At 45.1% G+C, this 22,148-nt stretch overlaps 1 protein-coding gene across 2 annotated transcripts in view; it reads left to right on the forward strand.

Moving 5' to 3' along the window:
* Positions 1 to 4,950: 4,950 nt before the first annotated feature.
* The window catches only part of LOC137439698 (rho GTPase-activating protein 7), a 91,357-nt gene continuing 74,159 nt past the window's right edge, over positions 4,951 to 22,148 (forward strand). The window contains exons 1-2 of one of the 2 annotated variants that reach the window (XM_068135713.2): positions 4,951 to 5,135; positions 22,048 to 22,148. The exon at positions 22,048 to 22,148 is cut by the window's right edge and continues 106 nt beyond it. In XM_068135713.2, coding sequence (XP_067991814.2) covers positions 5,112 to 5,135; positions 22,048 to 22,148 — 125 coding nt within the window. In that variant the 5' untranslated portion in view covers positions 4,951 to 5,111. Of the gene's footprint in view, positions 5,136 to 14,537; positions 14,559 to 22,047 lie in introns of those variants that run through there. The other variant, XM_078768422.1, reaches the window with a different exon arrangement.

Below are 22,148 nucleotides of genomic sequence, written 5' to 3' on the forward strand. Positions count from 1 at the left end.
GTGCGCGCATCTCCTCCACACTGTGCGTGCGTCCCCTCCACACTGTGCATGCTTCTCCTCAACACTGTGCGCGCATCTCCTCCACACCGTGCGTGCGTCTCCTCCACACTGTGCGTGTGTCTCCTCCACACTGTGCGCGCATCTCCTCCACACTGTGCGTGTGTCTCCTCCACACTGTGCGCGCATCTCCTCCACACTGTGCGTGCGTCCCCTCCACACTGTGCATGTTTCTCCTCAACACTGTGCGCGCATCTCCTCCACACCGTGCGTGCGTCTCCTCCACACTGTGCGTGTGTCTCCTCCACATTGTGCGCGTCTCTTCCACACGGTGTACGCGCCTCCTCCACACTGTGCGTGCGTCTCCTCCACACTGTGCGTGCGTCTCCTCCACACTGTGCATGTTTTTCCTCAACACTGTGCACGCATCTCCTCCACACCGTGCATGCGTCTCCTCCACACTGTGCGTGTGTCTCCTCCACACTGTGCGCGCATCTCCTCCACACTGTGCGTGCGTCCCCTCCACACTGTGCATGTTTCTCCTCAACACTGTGCGCGCATCTCCTCCACACCGTGCGTGCGTCTCCTCCACACTGTGCGTGTGTCTCCTCCACACTGTGCGCCCCACTCCTCCACACGGTGCACGCCTCTCCTCCACACTGTGCGCACCTCTCCTCCACACTGTGCACGTCTCCTCCACACTGTGCGCATCTCATCCAGACTGTGCACACCTCTCCTTCACACTGTCTGCGCGTCTCTTCCAGACTGTCCGCACGTCTCCACACTGTCCATGTGTCTCCTCCAGACTGTCCGCGCGTCTACTGCACACTGTGCGTGCGTCTCCTCCACACTGTGCGTGTGTCTCCTCCACACTGTGTGCGCCTCTCCTCCACACTTTGTGCCCCGCTCCTCCACACTGTGCGCACCTCTCCTCCACACTGTGCACGTCTCCTCCACACTGTGCACATCTCATCCAGACTGTGCACACCTCTCCTTCACACTGTCTGCGCGTCTCCTGCAGACTGTCCGCGCATCTCCTCCAGACTGTGCACACCTCTCCTCCACACTGTCCGCGCATCTCCTCCAGACTGTCCACGCATCTCCTCCACACTGTGCATGCGTCTCCTCCACACTGTCCACGCGTCTCCTCTACACTGTGCGTGCGTCTCCTCCACATTGTGCGCGCATCTCCCCCACACTGTCCATGCGTCTTCTCCACACTTTGCGTGCGTCTCCTCCACACTGTCCACGCGTCTTCTCCACACTTTGCGTGCGTCTCCTCCACACTGTCCACGCATCTTCTCCACACTTTGCGCGCATCTCCTCCAGACTGTCCGCGCATCTCCTCCAGACTACCCCGGTGTCTCCACACTGTCCGTGTGTCTACTTCAGACTGTGTGCGCGTTTCCTCCAGACTGTCCGCATGTCTCCTCCAGACTGTTCCTGTGTCTCCTCCAAACTGTCCAAGTGTCTCGTCTCAGGTCTCCTCCAGATTGTCCACGTGTCTCGTCTCCTCCAGACTGTCCGCGTGTCTCGCAAAACAACAAAGAGCAACCAGAGATTGCAGACCCTCTCCAGGATGTGTTTTCAGTGTTTTTGTCCCCCGTCGCACCGCGGAGCAAAAGGGGGACTATGGTTTTCCCCTCCGTCCGTGTGTGCGTCCGTCCGTGCGTGCGTGTGTCCGTCCGGCCGTGCGTGCGTGCGTAAGTGAAGGACCGAATTCTAATTTGGTGTGTGGGTGCAACCCACGTCAAAATCCAAGATGGCCACCGCCTTGTATGTCTGAACCTTGTGAGCGGAATATCTTGAAAAATAAGCGAAGTACCAACTTCTAATCCGGTGTGTGGGTGTATCTAGGCATAAGGAAGAACGCTATTGAAAATTGGGTCGCCACGTCGAAATCCAAGATGGCCGCCACCATATATATGTCTGAAACTTGTGAGCGAAATATCTTGAAAAATAAGCGAAGTACCAACTTCTAATCCGGTGTGTGGGTGTATCTACGCATAAGGGAGAACGCTATTGAAAATTGGGTCGCCTCGTCAAAATCCAAGATGGCCGCCATGCGTCTTCCACTTTGTCAACTCACATCACTTCACCGACTGGGCACCTAGTTTTCTAAGGCTTCTGTGTTAAAACAAATATGGTGGCCTAACCACGTAAACGATGACGTCATCATTTCTTTTCTCCCCCAATTTGTCCCTAGATGACGCTGAAGAAATTTCATCTTGATCGGATGAAGTTTTGTTCTTGTCGAATTATGATGTCATAATGGAGGCACCTATGACATCATCATTAACATATGTTATTCCCCATGGAGAGTTCTTTACAATGAGCCATGTCTTAATTTTTCTATGTTGTGCTTTCTGAGATAAAGAGCTGCAAAGTTTTTCGGTTTTTCCAAGATGGCGCTCATACCACGTGACATATGACGTCATAAAGATAATTAAAATATTATACAGCAAGAGGTGCACCTATTGTGAAAATTTCCCGTGTATCGGACCAACGGTTGCAGAGAAAATCATTATTTATTCTGTGTGGACAAACAGACAGACAAACAAATGAAAAATCACTCATAGAGCGACACTTGTCAAAACAGAACCAAGTATAATGGCACTCAGTAGAGCATCCTTTTGACCGCAAAAATAATTTGTAGTAGAATTCAGTGGCCTGATATGCAAATCGTCTTCAATGTTTAATTTAATCGGATTAAAATTGACAATTTTAGAAATTCAGCCTATGTTGACCTTTTGGCCCATGTTGATCTCAAAAATAGTTGGTGGTTGAATTCAGTTGTTAGCTGATATGAAAATCCAATTCTAATTTCAAGTCAATCGGATGAAAATTTAGGCTTTAAGAAATTCGAAAAAAGTGGTTGACCTTTGGCCTATGTTGCTCTTTTGGCCTATGCTGATCTGAAAAATAGTGGTGGTTGAATTGAGTTAGCTGATATGTAAATCCCATTCAAATTTCAAGTGAATCGGATGAAAATTAAGGATTTTAGAAATTTGAAATTGTTGTTGACCTTTGGCCTATGTTGACCATTTGGTCTATGCTAATCTCAAAAATTGTTGCTGGTTGAATTCAGTTAGCCGATATGAAAATCACATTCAAATTCCAAGTCAATCAGATGAAAATTGAGGTTTTTAGAGATTCGAAAAGAGTGGTTGACCTTTGGCCTATGTTTACCTTTTGACCTCAAAAATATATAGGATTTTGTCGGACCACGAACTCTTCCATTTGGTGAAGTTTCGTGAAGATCGGTTTAAAATTGTGACCTGTAGGCCAGTATAAGTGAGCGGACAGACAAACACACAAACACACACACACACACACAGACACACACACACACACACACACACACACACACACACACACACACACACACACACACACACACACACACACACACACACACAACCGGAGTGATCAACATACTTGACTGAGAGTTTGCTTGTTCATCTGACATGGAAATCAATCAATATCTTCCAATTCTTTTCACAAGGCTCGTCACAAATGATCTTCAGTCCCAAATCATTCAAGATGTCTTTCCCTCGACCATCGTGACGTCACAGATCTTCAGTCTCAAATCATTCAAGATGTCTTTCCCTAGCTTGGACCGTCGTGACGTCACAGATGATCTTCAGTCCCAAATCATTCAAGATGTCTTTCCCTCGACCTTCGTGACGTCACAGATGAACTTCAGTCCCAAATCATTCAAGATGTCTTTCCCTCGACCATCGTGACGTCACAGATGATCTTCAGTCTCAAATCATTCAAGATGTCTTTCCCTAGCTTGGACCGTCATGACGTCACAGATGATCTTCAGTCACAAATCATTCAAGATGTCTTTCCTTCGACCTTCGTGACGTCACATGTGATCTTCAGTCCCAAATCATTCAAGATGTCTTTCCTTCGACCATCGTGACGTCACAGATGATCTTCAGTCCCAAATCATTCAAGATGTCTTTCCTTCGACCATCGTGACGTCACAGATGATCTTCAGTCCCAAATCATTCAAGATGTCTTTCCTTCGACCATCGTGACGTCACAGATGATCTTCAGTCCCAAATCATTCAAGATGTCTTTCCCTAGCTTGGACCTTCGTGACGTCACAGATGAACTTCAGTCACAAATCATTCAAGATGTCTTTCCTTCGACCATCGTGACGTCACATGTGATCTTCAGTCCCAAATCATTCAAGATGTCTTTCCTTCGACCATCGTGACGTCACAGATGATCTTCAGTCCCAAATCATTCAAGATGTCTTTCCCTAGCCTGGACCGTCGTGACGTAGTCTTATCAAGTATTATCTTAGATCACAATGCACCTCTCATTAGCTCCGGTGATGCTTCCATAGATCTTCTTGTTTGATACCAATCATCTTGTACGTACAAGGTCACCTGTTCAGGTAAGGATTCCCATCGGATATCATTACAGCCCGAGAAGCTTCCAGTTATTACGGCTTAGCTCAGGTGTATCACTGACATTTTCGTTGACGCCAGCCGAATGGAATGTGATACTCGGGAATGTGATTATATTTAACAATTGATACTTTTTGAACGTGATAGCCAAGGTAATCATCCGTTTGCACCCTTGCTGGGACACCCGCTGTGCCATTGATGCAGTGCCCCCTGTAGGTTGGTGCGGGAATTTGTGATTCGTTCAGGATTCCGGCGATAACTCGCCTACCCTCCCAAACAGACTTCCAAAGGGATCTTTATAACGTCCACCGAGTGCTAGCAGACGGGTTATCCGGCTAAAGTCGTCATTCCAAGGGATCGTGCTCGAATTTCATCAGGATGGCAGTTTACACCTGGGTCGGGATTCGAAACTCGGCTGCGCAGCTCCACCAAGGTGAGTCCGCTGGGCGAGCGAAGCTAATGGAAGGCAGATACGGTGGAAGGCGAAAAGGTGCCGTTGGAGGCACATCGGGAAAGAGGGAGGGAAATGGGCGGGAAGAGCGGGAGGTATGCGCGACATGTGGGTCAAAGTCACCGGGGCGAGTCAGGTGAACGGAGGCGGGTTCGAGGAACGTTGGCCAGGACGAGCTTCATTCCTCCTGACCCCAAGATCGTGTTACCTGGAACTCGTGGTGACACGGGAGGTTCGAGATGGACGGCCGGTCAACGCACGCGGTGAGTTTCGCTGAGCTCCGTTTGTACCGAGATCGGACGGTGGAGTGTCACGTGTCCCGACGTTGTTTAAACCACCTGGGGTTCGGCTCCATGACGCTCCTTAATGTCGGGCGCATCCAGAGGCAAAATGAAGAGTAGGCGAGTTATCGCCGACACCCTGAACGAGTTCCAAACACCTGCTCTAAAAACTACAGCTGGGAAGGCAATGGCAAACCACCTAGTGCAACCATTGCCAATAAACTGCTTCGGCAGCACCGACACTCAGGAACAGAGTATGGTACAGGTACATCATATTAAAATCATGTTAATTATAATAAATTATTATTATTATAAATACTAGGGCATGCCCGTACTATATATATATCTAAAATTATATCCCCCCCCCTCTATTTACATGAAATGGTTTGGTCCATTCGCAAAGCCAAAGCGAACGGCTTGCGAGTACGGTGACAATCCCCCCCCCCCCTCTATTTACATGAAATGGTTTGGTCCAAAGCGAACGGCTTGCGAGTACGGTGACAATCCCTCCCCCCCCCTCTATTTACATGAAATGGTTTGGTCCAAAGCGAACGGCTTGCGAGTACGGTGACAATTCCCCCCCCCCTCTCTATTTACATGAAATGGTTTGGTCCAAAGCGAACGGCTTGCGGAGTTTGGTAAAGAAATCGCCATAGCGTGCACAAACGCGCAGGAAAGCGAAAGAATCGCAAATTAGTTTTAATTAGTTTTAAAACATAGTTTAACGCCAACATAGCGGCAACATAGTTATATTTTATGTACAAGCGTGAAAAACCCCCTTGCGTGCTTCCTTTATCAAGGTGATCACTTTGCAGAACATGAAGTGCATTCCAGGTATGGATTTAACATGACATGGTGAAACATAATGTTATGGGAGATGCCCCAGGAGGGTCGCCCACCTGCATTCCAAGCCCCACCTGTTTATGTCTGTGGGTAGTTTGCAAGTGAGCACGTGCCGATAACAACCTGCCTCTGCTTTTGAACCTCATGCACATGTCCAGGTAAGGGTATGTTGCAGGTATATTGGCCTCGGTCAGTTCAGAATACGAACTTTCTCAATGACGTGATCCGCCAGCCATTCTTTCGTTTAAATGCTGAAAACTGTTCTACTTCTGCTTCTTCTTCTTCTTCTTCTTCTGCTTCCTCTTCTTCTTCTGTTTACTCTGTTTCTTTTCCGGCCTATGGCCTATATTGGCCTATGCACGTAGCATCATTGGCTGAGGGCGCCGTTGTGCCGCTGATGCAGTGCCCCGATTACCATGCAGTGCCACACCTGGTGTTAATTCAACGGCCGACCAGGATTCTAACCAAGGACCGGAGGATACCAAGCCAGCCACCCTAACCGTTAAATCAACACCAGGCTCTGAAAATCTTGAAGAGACCATTGGATGTGCTGTACAGATTTTGTGCTGTGCGACGACAGGTTAAAAGTGCCCGCGCCGCATCAACACCAGACCAATTTGAATTTTAAAAAATAAAGAACTAGAACAAAGCGACTGTGTCGCCAATATGCCTCCGCATTGTCCCACAACGGGTAGATGCCCTCGTTCACTGTCCTAAAAATAAACAAGTTTGATTTATATCCATTCAGCTGTTTTCAGGTATCACATTTCCACCAGCCATGACAGGTTTCACATCGATCGGTGAAGCGGTTTCAGAGAAGGGATTTAAAAAAAATAAACATTTTTTGCTGGTATACCACTTCACCTATGATGTCATCATTGTCATGCTTTTGTTCCCCATTGGGAGCACTTGACAATGTGCCAAGTTTAAAATTTTTCCATTCAGCGGTTTCCGAGAAATAAGTTTGTAATTATTTGCTTTTAATCCAAGATGGCTGCCATACCACGTCACCTATGACGTCACAATTATCATAAAAAACATTCCTCATGGGTGTCACTCCTACCCTGAAAGTTTCATCTCAATCGGACATGTGGTTCCTGAGAAAAACGAGGCACGGTACGGGACGGACAACCCGAAAACATGATGCCTCCAGCGGCTTTGTCGGAGGAGGCATAAAAATGGAAAATGTTTTTTTTTTGTAGTTGTTTTTGTTTCCTTGCGGGTGGGTGAAGACATTTGTTGGGTAAGATACACACACCGCCCCTTGACAGGATCCTCACGGATGACAGACGCAGAGTTGTACACAATCACTCGTCCATACTCAAGCTACCCCCCTATACCCCTCTGTCCCCAATATTTCCACATACCCATCTAATTCCAATTTAAACTTATCCACTGTTTCTGTTGCCACAACCATTCCAAAGACCATTCCATGCTTTAACTACCGTCTGAGTGAAAGACCCCTGCCTTACTACCATCTTAACCTTCCTCTTCCTTACCCTCAGGCCTGGTCCTATCACTGTCTGTTATGCTGAAGAACTCTTCTGCACTTATTTTGGCTGTACCCTTCATTATCTTAAACATCTCCATCATAAACCCCTCATAACCACCTACTTTCTAATACATAAAGACCTGTCTCCTTCAGCCACTCCTCATAGCTGAGTTTCGCTTGGCCCAGAATTAATCTTGTGGCCATAGTCATCCTAGGCCCGGAATCAATTGAGGGCACCGCATTGAATCCTCTCTATGGTAGGTATTGTCCTTCCTGAGTTGTGGTCACCAGAACTGAACACAATATTCCAGATGAGGCCTTCACTAAATTGCTGTACAGTGTTGAATCCACCTCTTTTGATCGATTTATAATTTATTCCCCTACAAATACAACATAAACCCCTTTTTGGTTTACCTACAGTTACCTGTAACCTGGCATTGTCCTGTCTGCTTACCCCCAAATCTATTCCCACCCCCAGGTCTTTCTCCTGTGTGACACGCTCCAAGATTGCCCCTTCCATCACCTAATCTCTATTTTCATTATACTTACCCATCCCCAGCACCTTACACACCTGTTCAGGTTAAGCTACATCTGCAATGTTAGGTTAAATTAGGTTAATTCGGATTAAATTGTAGAAAGAATGGTAAAATACCTGTACTGTAATCCCTTTTGCATTTTGGTCTGGGAAGTGAAAGATCTCTTGGTATCTTTTGAAAATAGTTTGTCAATGTGTGCTGCCATATTGGCACCCGTGCACTTTTTCAAATAACTCACAATTTTCTCCAAAAATAAGTTGAAATTGACAGAAGTATTTGGTCTCCACAATTCTGAATTCCACTGTTAATATTACAGAACCTTTGTTTTTCATTCAGAACTTAATAATCCTTTTAAATCAGAAAATAAAAATAAACGGCATTGACAAAATTATTCACACCCGAGACTTAATATTTGGCAACACATCCTTTGGACAAAATAACTGCAGTCAAGCGCTTCCTCCAGCCATGAATGAGCTTCCTACAACTCTCTACTAGCAGTTTGGCCCACTCCTCTTGTGCAAACTGCTCCAGTTCTCCCAGATTTGAAGGGTGCCTTCTTCCAACTGCTGTTTTCAGATCACCCCACAGGTGTTCAATGAGATTTAGATCTGGATGCATTTCTGGCCACTTCAGAACAGTCCAGCGTTTTGTCTTGAGCCATTCCTGGTGCTTTTTGAAGTGTGTTTGGGGTCATTGTCCTGCTGCAAGACCCATGACCTTCGACGGAGACCCAGCTTTCTAACACTGGGTTGAACATTGTGCTCCAAAATGCTTTGGTGATCCCCTGATTTCATGATGCCATGCACACATTCAAGGCACCCAGTGCCAGAGGCAGCACAGCAACCCCAAAACATCACTGAACCTCCTCCATGTTTGACTGTAGGGAAGGTGTTCATTTCTCCGAAGGCTTCATTTTGTTTTCTGTAAACATAGAGATTATGTGCTTTACAAAAAAGCTCTAATTTTGTCTCAGCTGTCCACAGGACATTCTCCCAGAAGGATTTTGGCTTGTTCAGGTGTGTTTTGGCAAACCTGAGTCAGGTTTTCTTATGGCTCTCTCTCAGCAGTGGAGTCCTCCTGGGTCTCCTGCCATAGTACCCCCTTTCATTGAGTTGGCGACGGATGGTGCGAGTTGAAACTGTCGTACCTTGTGTCTGAATGTCAGCTTGAATCTGTTTGGTAGTTGATCGAGGTGCTTTCTCCACCATTCGAACAATCTTTCACTGCAATCTTCAAACAAGTTTCCTCTTGCGCCTTCGTCCACGGAGGTTGGCCACAGTGCCATGGACCTTAAACTTCCTGATAACATTGCGTACGGTGGACACAGGAACATCAAGGTCTCTGGGGATGGACTTGTAGCCTTGAGATTGTCCATGCTTGGCTACAATCTTGTGTCTGAACTCCTCAGACAATTCTCTGGTTTTCTTTCTTTTCTCCATGCTCATTGTGGTACACACAGTGACACATAACAGCAGAATGACTCCTTTTCTCTATTCAAACTGGTTGAATGAGTGATTTTTATATTGCAGGCACCTGCAACTTACCACAGGTGAGTTCAATTCCAAAGTAAAGGTGAATCACCTGCTTGAAATCTAATTATTTCTAACAACTTCTAAAAGGTGCCAATAATATTGTCTGGGCCATTTTAGGATTTCTGTGTGGAATAAGCTGAGATTTAGTAATTTTTTCAGCTTTTTTGTTTTGTTCCTCTGCAAACCAAAGAAATACATATGTGGATACCAAAATATTTTATTATTTCAACAGTTTTCTTGAAGAAATTGTGCATTATTTTAAAAAAGTGCAAGGGTGCCAATATTTTTGGCCATGGCATTATACACAAAGAACCGTGATGTCTGTCTGTGCATTTGTCTGTCTGCAGTTTATGTGGCGGCCACTTCCCGCACTGCATTTGAAAAGCTCGTGATTGGTTGTTTTGCAGTTTTTTTTCACTTTTCTTGATGCAATATAGTCAATCGCTTTATTGTCCCTTCCAATAATCTTTAAAATCACCATGAACATCTTAAAGCAGATTTAATACAGATCTTCATGGAGTAACACACAGGCTAACCCCCGCTCGAGCAGGGAAAATGGCCTTAAAATGCCTTTTGTTTGTTGTTGTATGGTGTAACACACAATGTAAAATAGATATATTTTTCCTCTTTTTAGACAAATCCAACCTCTGCCACCTGAGTTTGCACCACCATTGTACAGTGGGTGGTATAAGTAGCTCAGAGCTTTGGCTCTCAGTGAAACCAGGAATGCAACCCAATGAACATGGAATAGATTTTATTGATAGATGAACTTAAACTTTTTCCCGTCACTGGGGATTGGGACTTTTGCTTGCTTTTCCCATCACGGGAGAAACAAAAACATGGCGGAAGCTTTTCCTAGTAGCAGATAAGATGAGCAGCAGGAACTTCAACCAATAACAGAGATGCACATTCCATTTCAGAAAGAAAACAAAATGATTTGAATGGGTAACTGATCGTAATCAAGATCTATACCTGATGAAGAACTCGACAAAGTATGAGCATTGATTATATCATCAACCGAAGGAAAGTCTGTGGATGCTGAATCTTTTATGTAGACAATTTGAGGGAAACCAACGGGTGTATCGTAAGATTTGTTCCAGGTGAAAGTCCATTCGCAATTCTTATCTGGTTTCACTTTTGAGTTCATCAGGAATATTTCCCCTTTCCCAATGTATATGACTGCAAACAAACATGGTGGACTCGCGAGAACCAAAAAATGAAATGAAGTAGCAGAAGAGGCCTTTTCAATAAATAACAATAATAATGGTCCAGGTTCCCAATTCTGGGTGATACGAGTAAGAAAAGAGGGAAGGAATGTCGCGGCAAAGCAAAAGGGCCGAAAGCTCGGAACAGCAGCCACGACTCTTATGAACCTTTAGTTGATAAAAACAATCCATCGTTATCTTGTCCGCCCATGCAGACTGTCGCTGTGCATTTAGAGAGACTATAGTCCAAGCCATTTAGCATTTGACGGGGAAAAAACTGCAACACTACCGATCTCATTAGTATTGATTACCCTCAAGGTACCTTTATAACATACTAAAAGTATAAAGGTCTAAAAATATGGGGTGACTCAAATAATGCAATCAGGTTTTCTCCATTTAGCCCCATGTTAAAAGACGTACATATGCCGCATGCTATGATTATTGTCGCTCTCTGAACTTCTATTGCTTATTTTATACACTGGACCTAATCACTAGCACGATATAATAAATAAAGGATATCATACTGTACAATATTGTATATATAAGTGAAGTTTTTACTGTTTTAGTGTCTTATTTAACCACACCCCGTTTTACAAAGACTGCTCACTCCACAGCAAGCGACGGTACATCATTATTTGTTTGTGAACCATATATATCTTAGTTTTTAATCCCATCAATGACATGTATTTAGTATGTTTAGGTCTATTGGCAATAACATACAGTAATAGTATATTCAACTTTTCTATATTTGCAGGTAATCCAACCCTGAAGAATGGCGGCCAATTCGTGTGTGTTCTGCAATGAATCCACCAACAACGATAATCCAGTAGTGACACTTCGTGAAAAGGGAAGTCGGACTATTAATGTTGTTAGTGACCAGCGCAGTGACCCAATACAGACTGTTCCAGGTCAACCTTGATGTACTGTGGAAGACGTCACTGCTGTTCAAGATACCAAGACCTGCATGGTCCGGGATGATGCAACTCTTACATCGTGGTGTCCAGCATTCAAAATCGTCTGTCCTGTTTCTCCCAATGATTGATTTGAGCTCGAGCGACACTACATGCATCTACTCCACTCTCAACTACATTGCGCAACATGCTAAACAACATGATGTACCTACCATCATCACCTTTGATCAGCCACTATGGTGGAAGGCATTGTCGATCATTCTCTCGGAGCCAGATGGAAGCCCCATGCGACGTATTGTGGTAAGGCTAGGTGCCTTTCATATGGAAATGAGCTTCCTTGGCAGCATAGGGCACCTCATGGGTGGTTCTGGGTTGAAGGAGCTGCTAGAACTCATATACGCACCAAATGCAGTGGATCACATCCTAACAGGAAAAGCAATTTCCAGGGCTGTACGGGCACACATCCTCCTGGATGCTGTCCTGAATGCACTCCTCCTGTCTGATCCTCTTGGAGGAACACAATACAGAACTGCAGAAGACTTGCCAGTTCGGGATGAAGATGCAATGAGTGGCTTGGCCGATGATGATGTGATTCATCCAGATGTGAGTAAAGCAAGGACCCTGTATGATGCGTTGATGAAAGGCACACGATCTTCCAACGATGTAGCAAGTGATCCAATCCTTGACAAGATCAGCAAAGTCTTTCAAACACAGACAGAATCATTGACCAAAGACCGAACAGCGAAACTGTGGTTACAGTATATGGATATGGTGAAGATCTTAAGAAAATTCATCAAAGCCGAGCGTATGGGAAACTGGTCCCTGCACCTCGAAGCTGTATCTGATATGTTACCATATGTAGCAGCCTCAGGTCATTCACTCTATGCTAAGTCTGCCAGGATTTACCTGCAAATAATGCACAGCTTAGAACAGGACTATCCAGATGTGCACCGTAAGTTTACTCAGGGCTTCCATGTCGCCCGAAGAAGTAGTAGAGCCAATTGGGCTGGAATTTCCTCAGACCTGATGATTGAGCAAGTACTCATGAGAAGTATGAAGACCAGCGGGGGGTTAGCAAGAGGAAGAGGAATGACAGAGCACCAACGGTTAACGTGGCTTTTGTCCATGCCGGCTTGTTCGGAGACGAACAGATCGATGCAAGAGCTCACTGGAGTGAAGTACAGCACAGGTGAACAGAACAAAGAGATGGGCAAAACCAGGCAGCATCGCGACATGCAAGATACAAGTACACTACAGGTCGCTCTAGTTGACAGAAATCCTTTCAAGTGTCATCCATCCCTCAGGAACATAATGACTGGTGTCAACGCTGGCAGTAAGGTTGATGTCGACAATGCCAAGCTCATTGGAGACAAGATCATGCACTCCATGACAAATCAGTCAGTTGTCCACTACACGTTCAAGCGCAAAGACCAAGCCACCACATTTCTGAAGGCCAGATCATCTGTGCGAGTTGGTAAAGACCAGGTACAGATAGACCCAGAACTGCTATTCCAGCGTCTCATCATCATCTCAAAATCTGCTGAAGATAAGGAAGAGATGTTTCGCTTTGAGTTATGCCCTCATCCACCTGCGCTGTTTGATGAAAAGCTGATGCTACGTGAAGCCCAGAAGTCCGTACTCGGAGATGCTATCTGGTCTAAACTTGAACCAGGTACCATAGAGTCAATCAGCGAAATCCAGTATGTCTTGGATGGTGGAAGTCTGCTGCACCGTATACCATGGCCACGTGGTTCACCAACATATCGAGAGATCTGCATGCTCCAATGTGACTATGTTACAAGAAAGTACGGAAAGGCCATCGTAATATTTGATGGATATCTTGGTCAATCAACCAAGCACATGACCCACCAGAGGCGAGCAGCAGGTAGAGGTGGACCAGAAGTGACTTTCACTGATGACATGAAGTTGACCATGAAGAAAGACATCTTCCTGGGGAACCTCAACAACAAACAGAACTTCATCAACATGTTGAGCAGATACCTCCGGCTTTCTGGATGCCAGACCCATCATTCCCAGGAAGATGCTGACCTGCTAATCGTCCAGACCGCAGTCAGTTCGACGAACATGAGGAACACAGCCCTTATAGGAGAAGACACAGATCTGATCGTCCTACTCTGCTTCTACGCAAACCTAGAAGCACACGACTTGTTTATGTATAGTCAGGCAAAATCCACTACAAAACCAAACCACATCTGGAATGTGAAGTCCATGAAACGTCAGCTAGGTGCAGCTGTGTGTGAAAGCATCCTATTCATACACGCAGTATTGGGATGTGACACGACGTCTCGACTGTACGGCCTTGGCAAAGGAGCGTCACTGAAGAAATTCATGATGAGCACACTCTTCCAAACTCAATCCCAACAGTTCTTGGCTGAGGATGCATCACCAGATGTGGTCGAGGCTGCAGGAGAGATAGCACTCGTGTGTCTCTACAAGGGTAAACCTGATGAAAGTTTGGATTCCCTCAGGTACAAGCGGTTTTGTGAACAGGTCGCAGTCAAGACTTCGAAGATACTCCCACAGACCTTACCGCCCACATCTGCTGCAGCGAGATATCACAGCAGACGGGTGTATCTGCAAATACAGCAGTGGAAAGGAAACAACAGCCTACAACCAGTGGATTGGGGCTGGAGAATGAGCGACGGCAATCTTGTTCCTGTTATGACCGACCGACCTCCAGCACCTCAGGATTTGTTGAATGTTATCCGGTGCAACTGTTCGACCGATTGTGGTTCCGCACGGTGTACATGCCGCAAGAACAACTTGGAGTGTTCTCCTGCTTGTGGTCAGTGCCGTGGATCTGGCTGCACCAACTCCGTCCTGGACAGTTTCAGCGACGACGATGACGAGGAAAATGATGATTAGGTAGTGGACTGTTGTTATAGACTGTTACATGCAGCTGAATTAGTTAATTGTGGACATTTTTTTTACTTTTAAGCGAATCCTTGACTTCCGACAGTATTTTATGAGTCAGTATTATTAGTTTCTCTATATGTGATTTTATTATGAGTTTGTGATTTTAATCAACAAAATGTGCCATAATTCTGAAACAGTCATGACAAGTGATTCATGTATTTGCATATCAGTGAACAGTATTTAGCTATTGGGAATTTTGTTTACGTGCTTATTTTTTTGTTCCGTACGGGCCGTACTGGGGCTGTAACATGCTGTAATTCCTGATATTAAAAGTACTAGGGCATGCCCGTACTATATATATATCTAAAATTATATCCCCCCCCTCTATTTACATGAAATGGTTTGGTTCATGAAATGTTTTGGTCCATTCGCAACGCCAAAGCGAACGGCGAACGCTTTACATGAAATGGTTTGGTCCATGAAATGTTTTGGTCCATTCGCAACGCCAAAGCGAACGGCGAACGGCTTGCGAGTACAGTGACAATCCCCCCCCCCCCCCCCCCTCTATTTACATGAAATGGTTTTAATTAGTTTTAAAACATAGTTTAACGCCAACATATGGCATGCCCGTACCCGTACTATCCGTAATGGCGCACGCTCTCACAGGAGCTCCGGAAGGTCGCATATCGCAGGAAAGCGAAAGAATCGCAAATTAGTTTTAATTAGTTTTAAAACATCGTTTAACGCCAACATAGCGCCAACATAGTTTGCCGACGGGAAATAAATGAATACGCTCTCAAATGTGCCATCCGAGGCAGAGTCTGTTCGCCACGTTCGGCACACGTGATAGCTCGCTGCTCTCTGATTGGTTGAATCGTTTTTTGGACATAGCTCGGTAACTACTTCTGCGATTAATTTAAAACCTTGAAAAGGCACATCCTCGGGTCCCCAGCAATATACCTGGCAAGTTTCAAGTATATCGGACCCGTGGTTGTCGAGAAACAGCGGTCACAGACAAACATACAAACATACAAACAAACATACACACAGAGATTACTGGAATTATAGATAGATAATTATATACCATGTGCTCGGAATGTATCGCAAAATGTGAACAAATCGTACCGCAAAAGGATGAAAAGGGGGGTCCATGTACCAGTGATTTTGACAGACACCCCATATTTTTAGAGCTTTAGACTTTTGATATGTTATCTGGTATATATTACTGCATACAATTTCGCACTGATATGTAGTGTTGCAGTTTTTTCCTATCTGGCCCCATATTTAGGCTAAATGGCTTGGACTACTAGTGTTTTGTTGTGACTTGGCTCAAAGGCCAAGTCGGCTTACCTGGCTTACCTCTGTGCCGTTCTGTCAGACAAGAGATCAAAAAGCGTGGAGATCACGACACTGATGATATCAACGTCATATGACTTCCAACCTCAATTGTGTTCCCGAGAAACATAAAACCTCAGGATTCTATCAGCCATTTCACCGGCTTGCAACTTGTATTGTAAAGTTATGCTTTTCTTTAGGCAGGTGCGTCGAGAGGCAGCTCCCAGGTCCCAAGGCAAACAACTTCCGGGCCCCCACCCCCACCCTTTCACTCTTTTATAACCTTTTAAGGAACTTTCTTTAATCAAAAACAAAAAAATCGTTTTAAACAAATGGTCACTTTTATTTAGCAGTATGATCGGAAATAAAGGAGATAGCGGCACGTTTGGTTAATAGATAATATTAACCAAGTTAATAGATAGGTGCACTGTCTCTTTGATCGGTGCACTGTCTCCTTTGGATAGGTGCACTGTCTCTTTGATCGGTGCACTGTACCTTTTGGTTAGGTGCACTGTCTCTTTGATCGGTGCACTGTCTCCTTTGGATAGCTGCACTGTCCCCTTTGGATAGGTGCACTGTCTCTTTGATCGGTGCACTGTCCCCTTTGGATAGGTGCACTGTCCCCTTTGGTTAGGTGCACTGTCCCCTTTGGATAGGTGCACTGTCCCCTTTGGATAGGTGCACTGTCCCCTTTGGTTAGGTGCACTGTCCCCTTTCGTTAGGTGCACTGTCCCATTTGGATAGGTGCACTGTCCCCTTTGGATAGGTGCACTGTCTCTTTGATAGGTGCACAGCTGTCTCTTTGATAGGTGCACTGTCTCTTTGATCGGTGCACTGTCTCCTTTGGATAGGTGCACTGTCTCTTTGATCGGTGCACTGTCTCCTTTGGATAGCTGCACTGTCCCCTTTGGATAGGTGCACTGTCTCTTTGATCGGTGCACTGTCCCCTTTGGATAGGTGCACTGTCCCCTTTGGTTAGGTGCACTGTCCCCTTTGGATAGGTGCACTGTCTCTTTGATAGGTGCACAGCTGTCTCTTTGGTAGGTGCACTGTCCGTCCCCTTTGGATAGGTGCTCTGTCTCTCTGATAGGTGCACTGTCCCCTTTGGATAGGTGCTCTGTCTCTTTGATGGGTGCGCTGTCTCTGATTGCTCTAAAGTTTTTGAACATGTCATTAATTTGCTTTCTATGTGTAAGTCACATTTTAAAAAAACAAGAAAGAGCAATCAGAGATTGCAAACCTCGCCAGGACGTGTTTTTAGTGGTTTTTAAGGCTTTTGTGTTAAAACAAATATGGCGGCCTAACCACGTGACAGATGACGTCATCATTATTGTTTTTCGCCACTAATTTATCCCTAGATGATGCTCAAGAAATTTCATATTGATCGGATAAAGTTTTGTACTTGTCGAATTATGACGTCATCATGGATGACGTGACATGATGACATAATCATTAACACATTTTATTCCCCATGGAGAGTTCTTTACAATGAGCCATGTCTCAATTTTTTCTATGCGGCGCTTTCGGAGATATAGAGGTGCAAAGTTTTTCTGTTTTTCCAAGATGGCGCCCATACCACGTGACCTATGACGTCATAATTGTCATTAATAAATTCTACAGGTGGAGGTGCACCTATGGTGAACATTTCCTGTCAATCGGACCAACGGTTGCAGGGAAAATCATATTTATTCTGTGCGGACAAACAAACAAACAGACAGACAGACAGACAGACAGACAGACAGACAGCGAATTAAATTGCATAACATAGCCAGGTACATCTTGTGTCATCGTATATACCTGCACTGTGGCATTGTGAGTTTACAAAGATGCAGACGCCTTGTATTTTCACAAAGAATAATTGATAAACACCATAAGGGTTCATAAAATGCTGCCAATCCTTCCCATCTTTCCTAAGGGAGGAGATGGAGCAGGCAGGTGGTGAGTGGGAGGAGGCAGATCTAGGAATTTTACGCACATACTTAAGGCCCAGTCAAGCCTGAACTTGGCCAAAAATTCAGGACGAGCTAACTTTATGAATTGAATTCATCTTTCTATAAGGAATGTATCTGGCAGTCATGCTGGTTCAGGCATTAGTTGGTGGGAAGATACCACAAGATCAGTCAGGACCAGGCAGGATGAATTTTGGACCATCGAATCATTTTGTAAGCTAAATGTCACCGATACGTTATGGAGTGGTCCAAAGAGGTGGAAATCACAGGGTGACCAGTCTGAACTATATGGGGGATGATGTACAACTTCCCATTTCATTTCCGTGAGAGTAGCCAGGTCTTTTGAAGTGCAGTACAGTGGAGGTCCTCAGGTAATGCACACCTTGCATTGACCCCATTGAATTTCAAGTGACAATGAGTGATTGTCTCCGCACTTCGAATTTAAACTGACATCCAATCATCCTGCAATTTCTAGGACAGTAATCCAGGGTTTCTCCAAAATTGGCTCTTCAGCACGTTTCTTGTTTGTTTGAGTGAAAGAAATCTGTTTCAGGTGAGAACACTCAATATTGCTCACCAATTCATGGCCATTTGTGACCACCGTTTAAATGCACAACTGCAAGGCCTTTTCACATGATCAACTTTCGATCAGTGTCAAAATCCACCCAGGTCCAATCCGTGTCGACTCCGTGCAAGTTTCAACATGGGTCAATGCACACTTGCAGACGCAGCTTTTGTGCTGCACATGTAACCTTCGACCTCACGTTGTACACTGCACACATTCAACACGGGCCACTGGTTTTGATGCTAGCGACTACAGTGTTTGATCTGCCGAGCTAGCTACATGAGTCAAATTCAACCCAGGAAGGGTTCACACCATGGCTTTTGATTGGACATGTAGAGTAGAGGATCAGTACGAATGTCCCGTGACCAAATCTCTGGAACAAAGGTTTGAAAGTGTTTTTGACATGCATGAAGGGTACTGAACAAATTTGGCTTGGGCTGCCCTCTTCAACGTTCTGGCAATTTTCGGTATGGGTCAAATGAGGTAAAACAGGGGTCAAAATTGAAAAATATTCTAATCCTTTTGAAAAGTATACCAAATTACTTGTCTGGTCATAAGGAATCCAAAAAGGTACAGTTTGCCCTATCTGCGAACTTTAGTTACCGCGCTATGGGCAGAAACATGAAAAGGTCAACGCACTTTGGGCAGGGGGTCAAATTTACTAAGGCGGTTAAGATTGTCCAATTTCAATGATCTTGGTGTCTAATTATATATTTTCTGACATTATAAATTCAACTGAACAACTTTGAAATTTCAAAATGGCCGCCATAAATGAATGTCTGTACATAAAATTGGGTACCCCGGTTTTGCGGTCAAATTTTTTGGACCTTGGGGCATTAATTGGTCAAACATATACTGTTGGTTAATAGGGACAGACTTAAAGAAACACTTAGCATTTTGGTAGATGTAGCACTTAACTTAAGAGATGTAGCATTTTGGTGTCCATGCCGGCCATTTTAAAAATGCTTGAATATATTTAGTTGCCAAAGTGTCTTGTCATAGACACTCACAGTCAATATCGTAGTTTAAACATAAGTTTTAAATGGAAAAATTTGACCTCAAAACCGGGTTACCCAATTTTATGTACAAACATTCATTTATGGTGGCCATTTTGAAATTTCAAGGTCAAGTTGGCTATTTTGAATTTTCAAAGTTGTTCAGTTGAATTTGTCATGTCAGAAAACATATAATTAGACACAAAAATCATTGAAATCGGACAATCTTAACCGTATTAGTAAATTTGACCCCCTGCCCAAAGTGGGTTGACCTTTTCATGTTTCTTCCCATAGCGCGGTAACTAAAGTTCGCAGATAGGGCAAACTATACCTTTTTGGATTCCTTATGATCAGACAAGTAATTTGGTATACTTTTCAAAAGGATTAGAATATTTTTAATTTTGACCCCTGTTTGACCTCATTTGACCCCTACCGAAAATTGCCAGAACTTTGAAGAGGGCAGCCCAAGCAAAATTTGTTCAGTACCCTTCATGCATGTCAAAAACACTTTCAAACCTTTGTTCCAGAGATTTGGTCACGGGACATTAGTACTGATCCTCCACTATCAACCCACTTCCCTAGCAAGGGTGGTTTGGACACACGTCGAGTGCTCTACACGGGGCAATGCCATGTTGAAATGTCTGAAAAGGTCTGCCCAAAATACCCGTGTCTAGCATGTGGGAAGTATTGGTCACTGTCGTCACTTCGCGCGATACTCTGGGTACCAGCGTTGTCATAACATTGGCACCATCAATGATCTCTTCATCAATGATCTCTCTGACTCTCTTGAAAATCCTCTCTATCTCTTTGCTGATGACTCTACTCTCTGCTGCTCCATTCCTCATCCCTCAAATTGGCAGTCTGCAGCCTCCTCACTCTCTGCAGACCTGGACAAAATCACAGACTGGGCAAACAAGTGGAACATGTCTTTCAATCCTGACAAATCTCACACTCTTACGATGTCTCTCCGAAAAGACCGACTGGACAACCCTCCCATCCACTTTCTGAATAATCCTCTCCAAGAAGTTCTGTCACTCAAGCTTTTGGGTCTCACTATCTGCCATGATCTTTCCTGGGAAAACCACATTTCAAATCTGGCCTCCAAAGCCAGTCGCCGACTGGGCATCCTCCATCGTGCGAAGTCCTTCCTTGGCACACCTGAGCTCCTCACCACATACAAGGCTTTCATCCGCAGCTCAATGGAATACTGCTCTTCCCTCTGGGCTGGTGCTCCTGCCTCACACCGAGCTCGTCTTCACGCTGTTGAAACCAAAGCGTTCAGAATCATTGGAATCTCCCGCGATGAAGCTAACTCCAAGGACCTTTCACTCACTCACCGCAGGCAGGTTGGTGGTCTTTCCGTCTTCTACCGACTCCTCTCCGGCCTTGCCCCCCCCCCCCAGCTCTCTCTGGGCTCTGTCCCCCAAATATTCATACAGGTCGCACAAGATCTGCCTGCAACCCTCTTATGGTTAAACGGCCAAAATCAAGACTCTCTGCTCACCTTCACTCCTTCATTCCTCTTTTCTCCCGCCTCTCGAACAAACTCCCTCACTCTCTTCAATCCCACTCCACCCTCCAGGTCTTTAAAACAGCTGTTCACCACCATCTCTTATCTTCCCCCATCCAAAACCTTGATCTTTTCTACCCCCACTTATTTCACCCCAAATCCACTTTTTTGAAATACCAACTTCTATCCTGGAAGTCCTTGGTGTCCTTGTGTTTTATACTTCTCCCACCCCCCCCCCCCCACCCTTCCCACGCCTCCTCCCCCCAAGCCCTCTCCCTCCCACACATCTCCCGATGTCCCTGCTCTCAAATGTTGTGTCTGTGTGCTTCCCCTTCTCTCCCCATCTTGTCTTCCGCTCCCTCTTTTTATATATTTTGTTTGTCTGTTTGATTTGTTTGTGTGATAAATGTTAGCTTTCACGAGCCTCGATTCTGTATACAAAAAAACAAAAAAAAAACACTTTTCTCACCGCACTCAGTGTGGCCCTCACGAGGCATTTTCCTCATCCCCATGGATGCCAACAGTGCTCTATCCTTTAATTGCTGAATGTCAAACATCGAAGCAGCACGTAACATTTTAAAAGACTTTGGTGTGACTCAAGCCGGTCCAATCCGGATGGGTGTTTTTTAGGAGACCCCCTCTCCTCACTGGATGGTCATTTGCTCCCTTTGGGAGCTAATCCTCTCTTTGCCAGGTGTTGTTTTTAGTCCTGGCAGGTGTCACAGTCACCCTCGCTACTAGCAAAGCCAGTGACGGGTGTCGGTTTAGACGCCGCCAACCCGACAATGCGGCAGGTAGCACTGGGCTACATGTTCCCAGTGGCAGTCCTAAAAGACTGACATGAGACCTAAAAAAAACGACCTAAAAAAAACGAAAGACTGACCTGAGACCATGTTCCCAGTGGCAGTCCGAAAAGACTGACTTACCTGACCGACCTGACTTACCTGACCGACCTGACTTAATGTTACAGCTCAGTTTCACGGTACACACGACTATGTTGTCGCAATCTTGGTTTTACCAGAATATTCTGAGCAGCATCGTCACTTTCTGTATAATTTGCTAAGGGTAGGTAAGGTATTATATTTTTATGTGTTTCAGCATGCAGGTATTTCTTTAGCAATCATCCATGCATTTTGTACCTTAGGCCCGACCACGTCGACTGGATTCTTTGGATGTGCTCATGGTGAGTCTGGACCAGCTGGGCGCAGAAATCCAAGAAACTCTTAGTGCCCCGCAAAGCCCGTG

The sequence above is a fragment of the Myxine glutinosa genome, chromosome 14, assembly GCF_964187855.1.
Source record: "Myxine glutinosa chromosome 14, kmMyxGlut1.1, whole genome shotgun sequence".
Classification (NCBI taxonomy): domain Eukaryota; kingdom Metazoa; phylum Chordata; class Myxini; order Myxiniformes; family Myxinidae; genus Myxine; species Myxine glutinosa.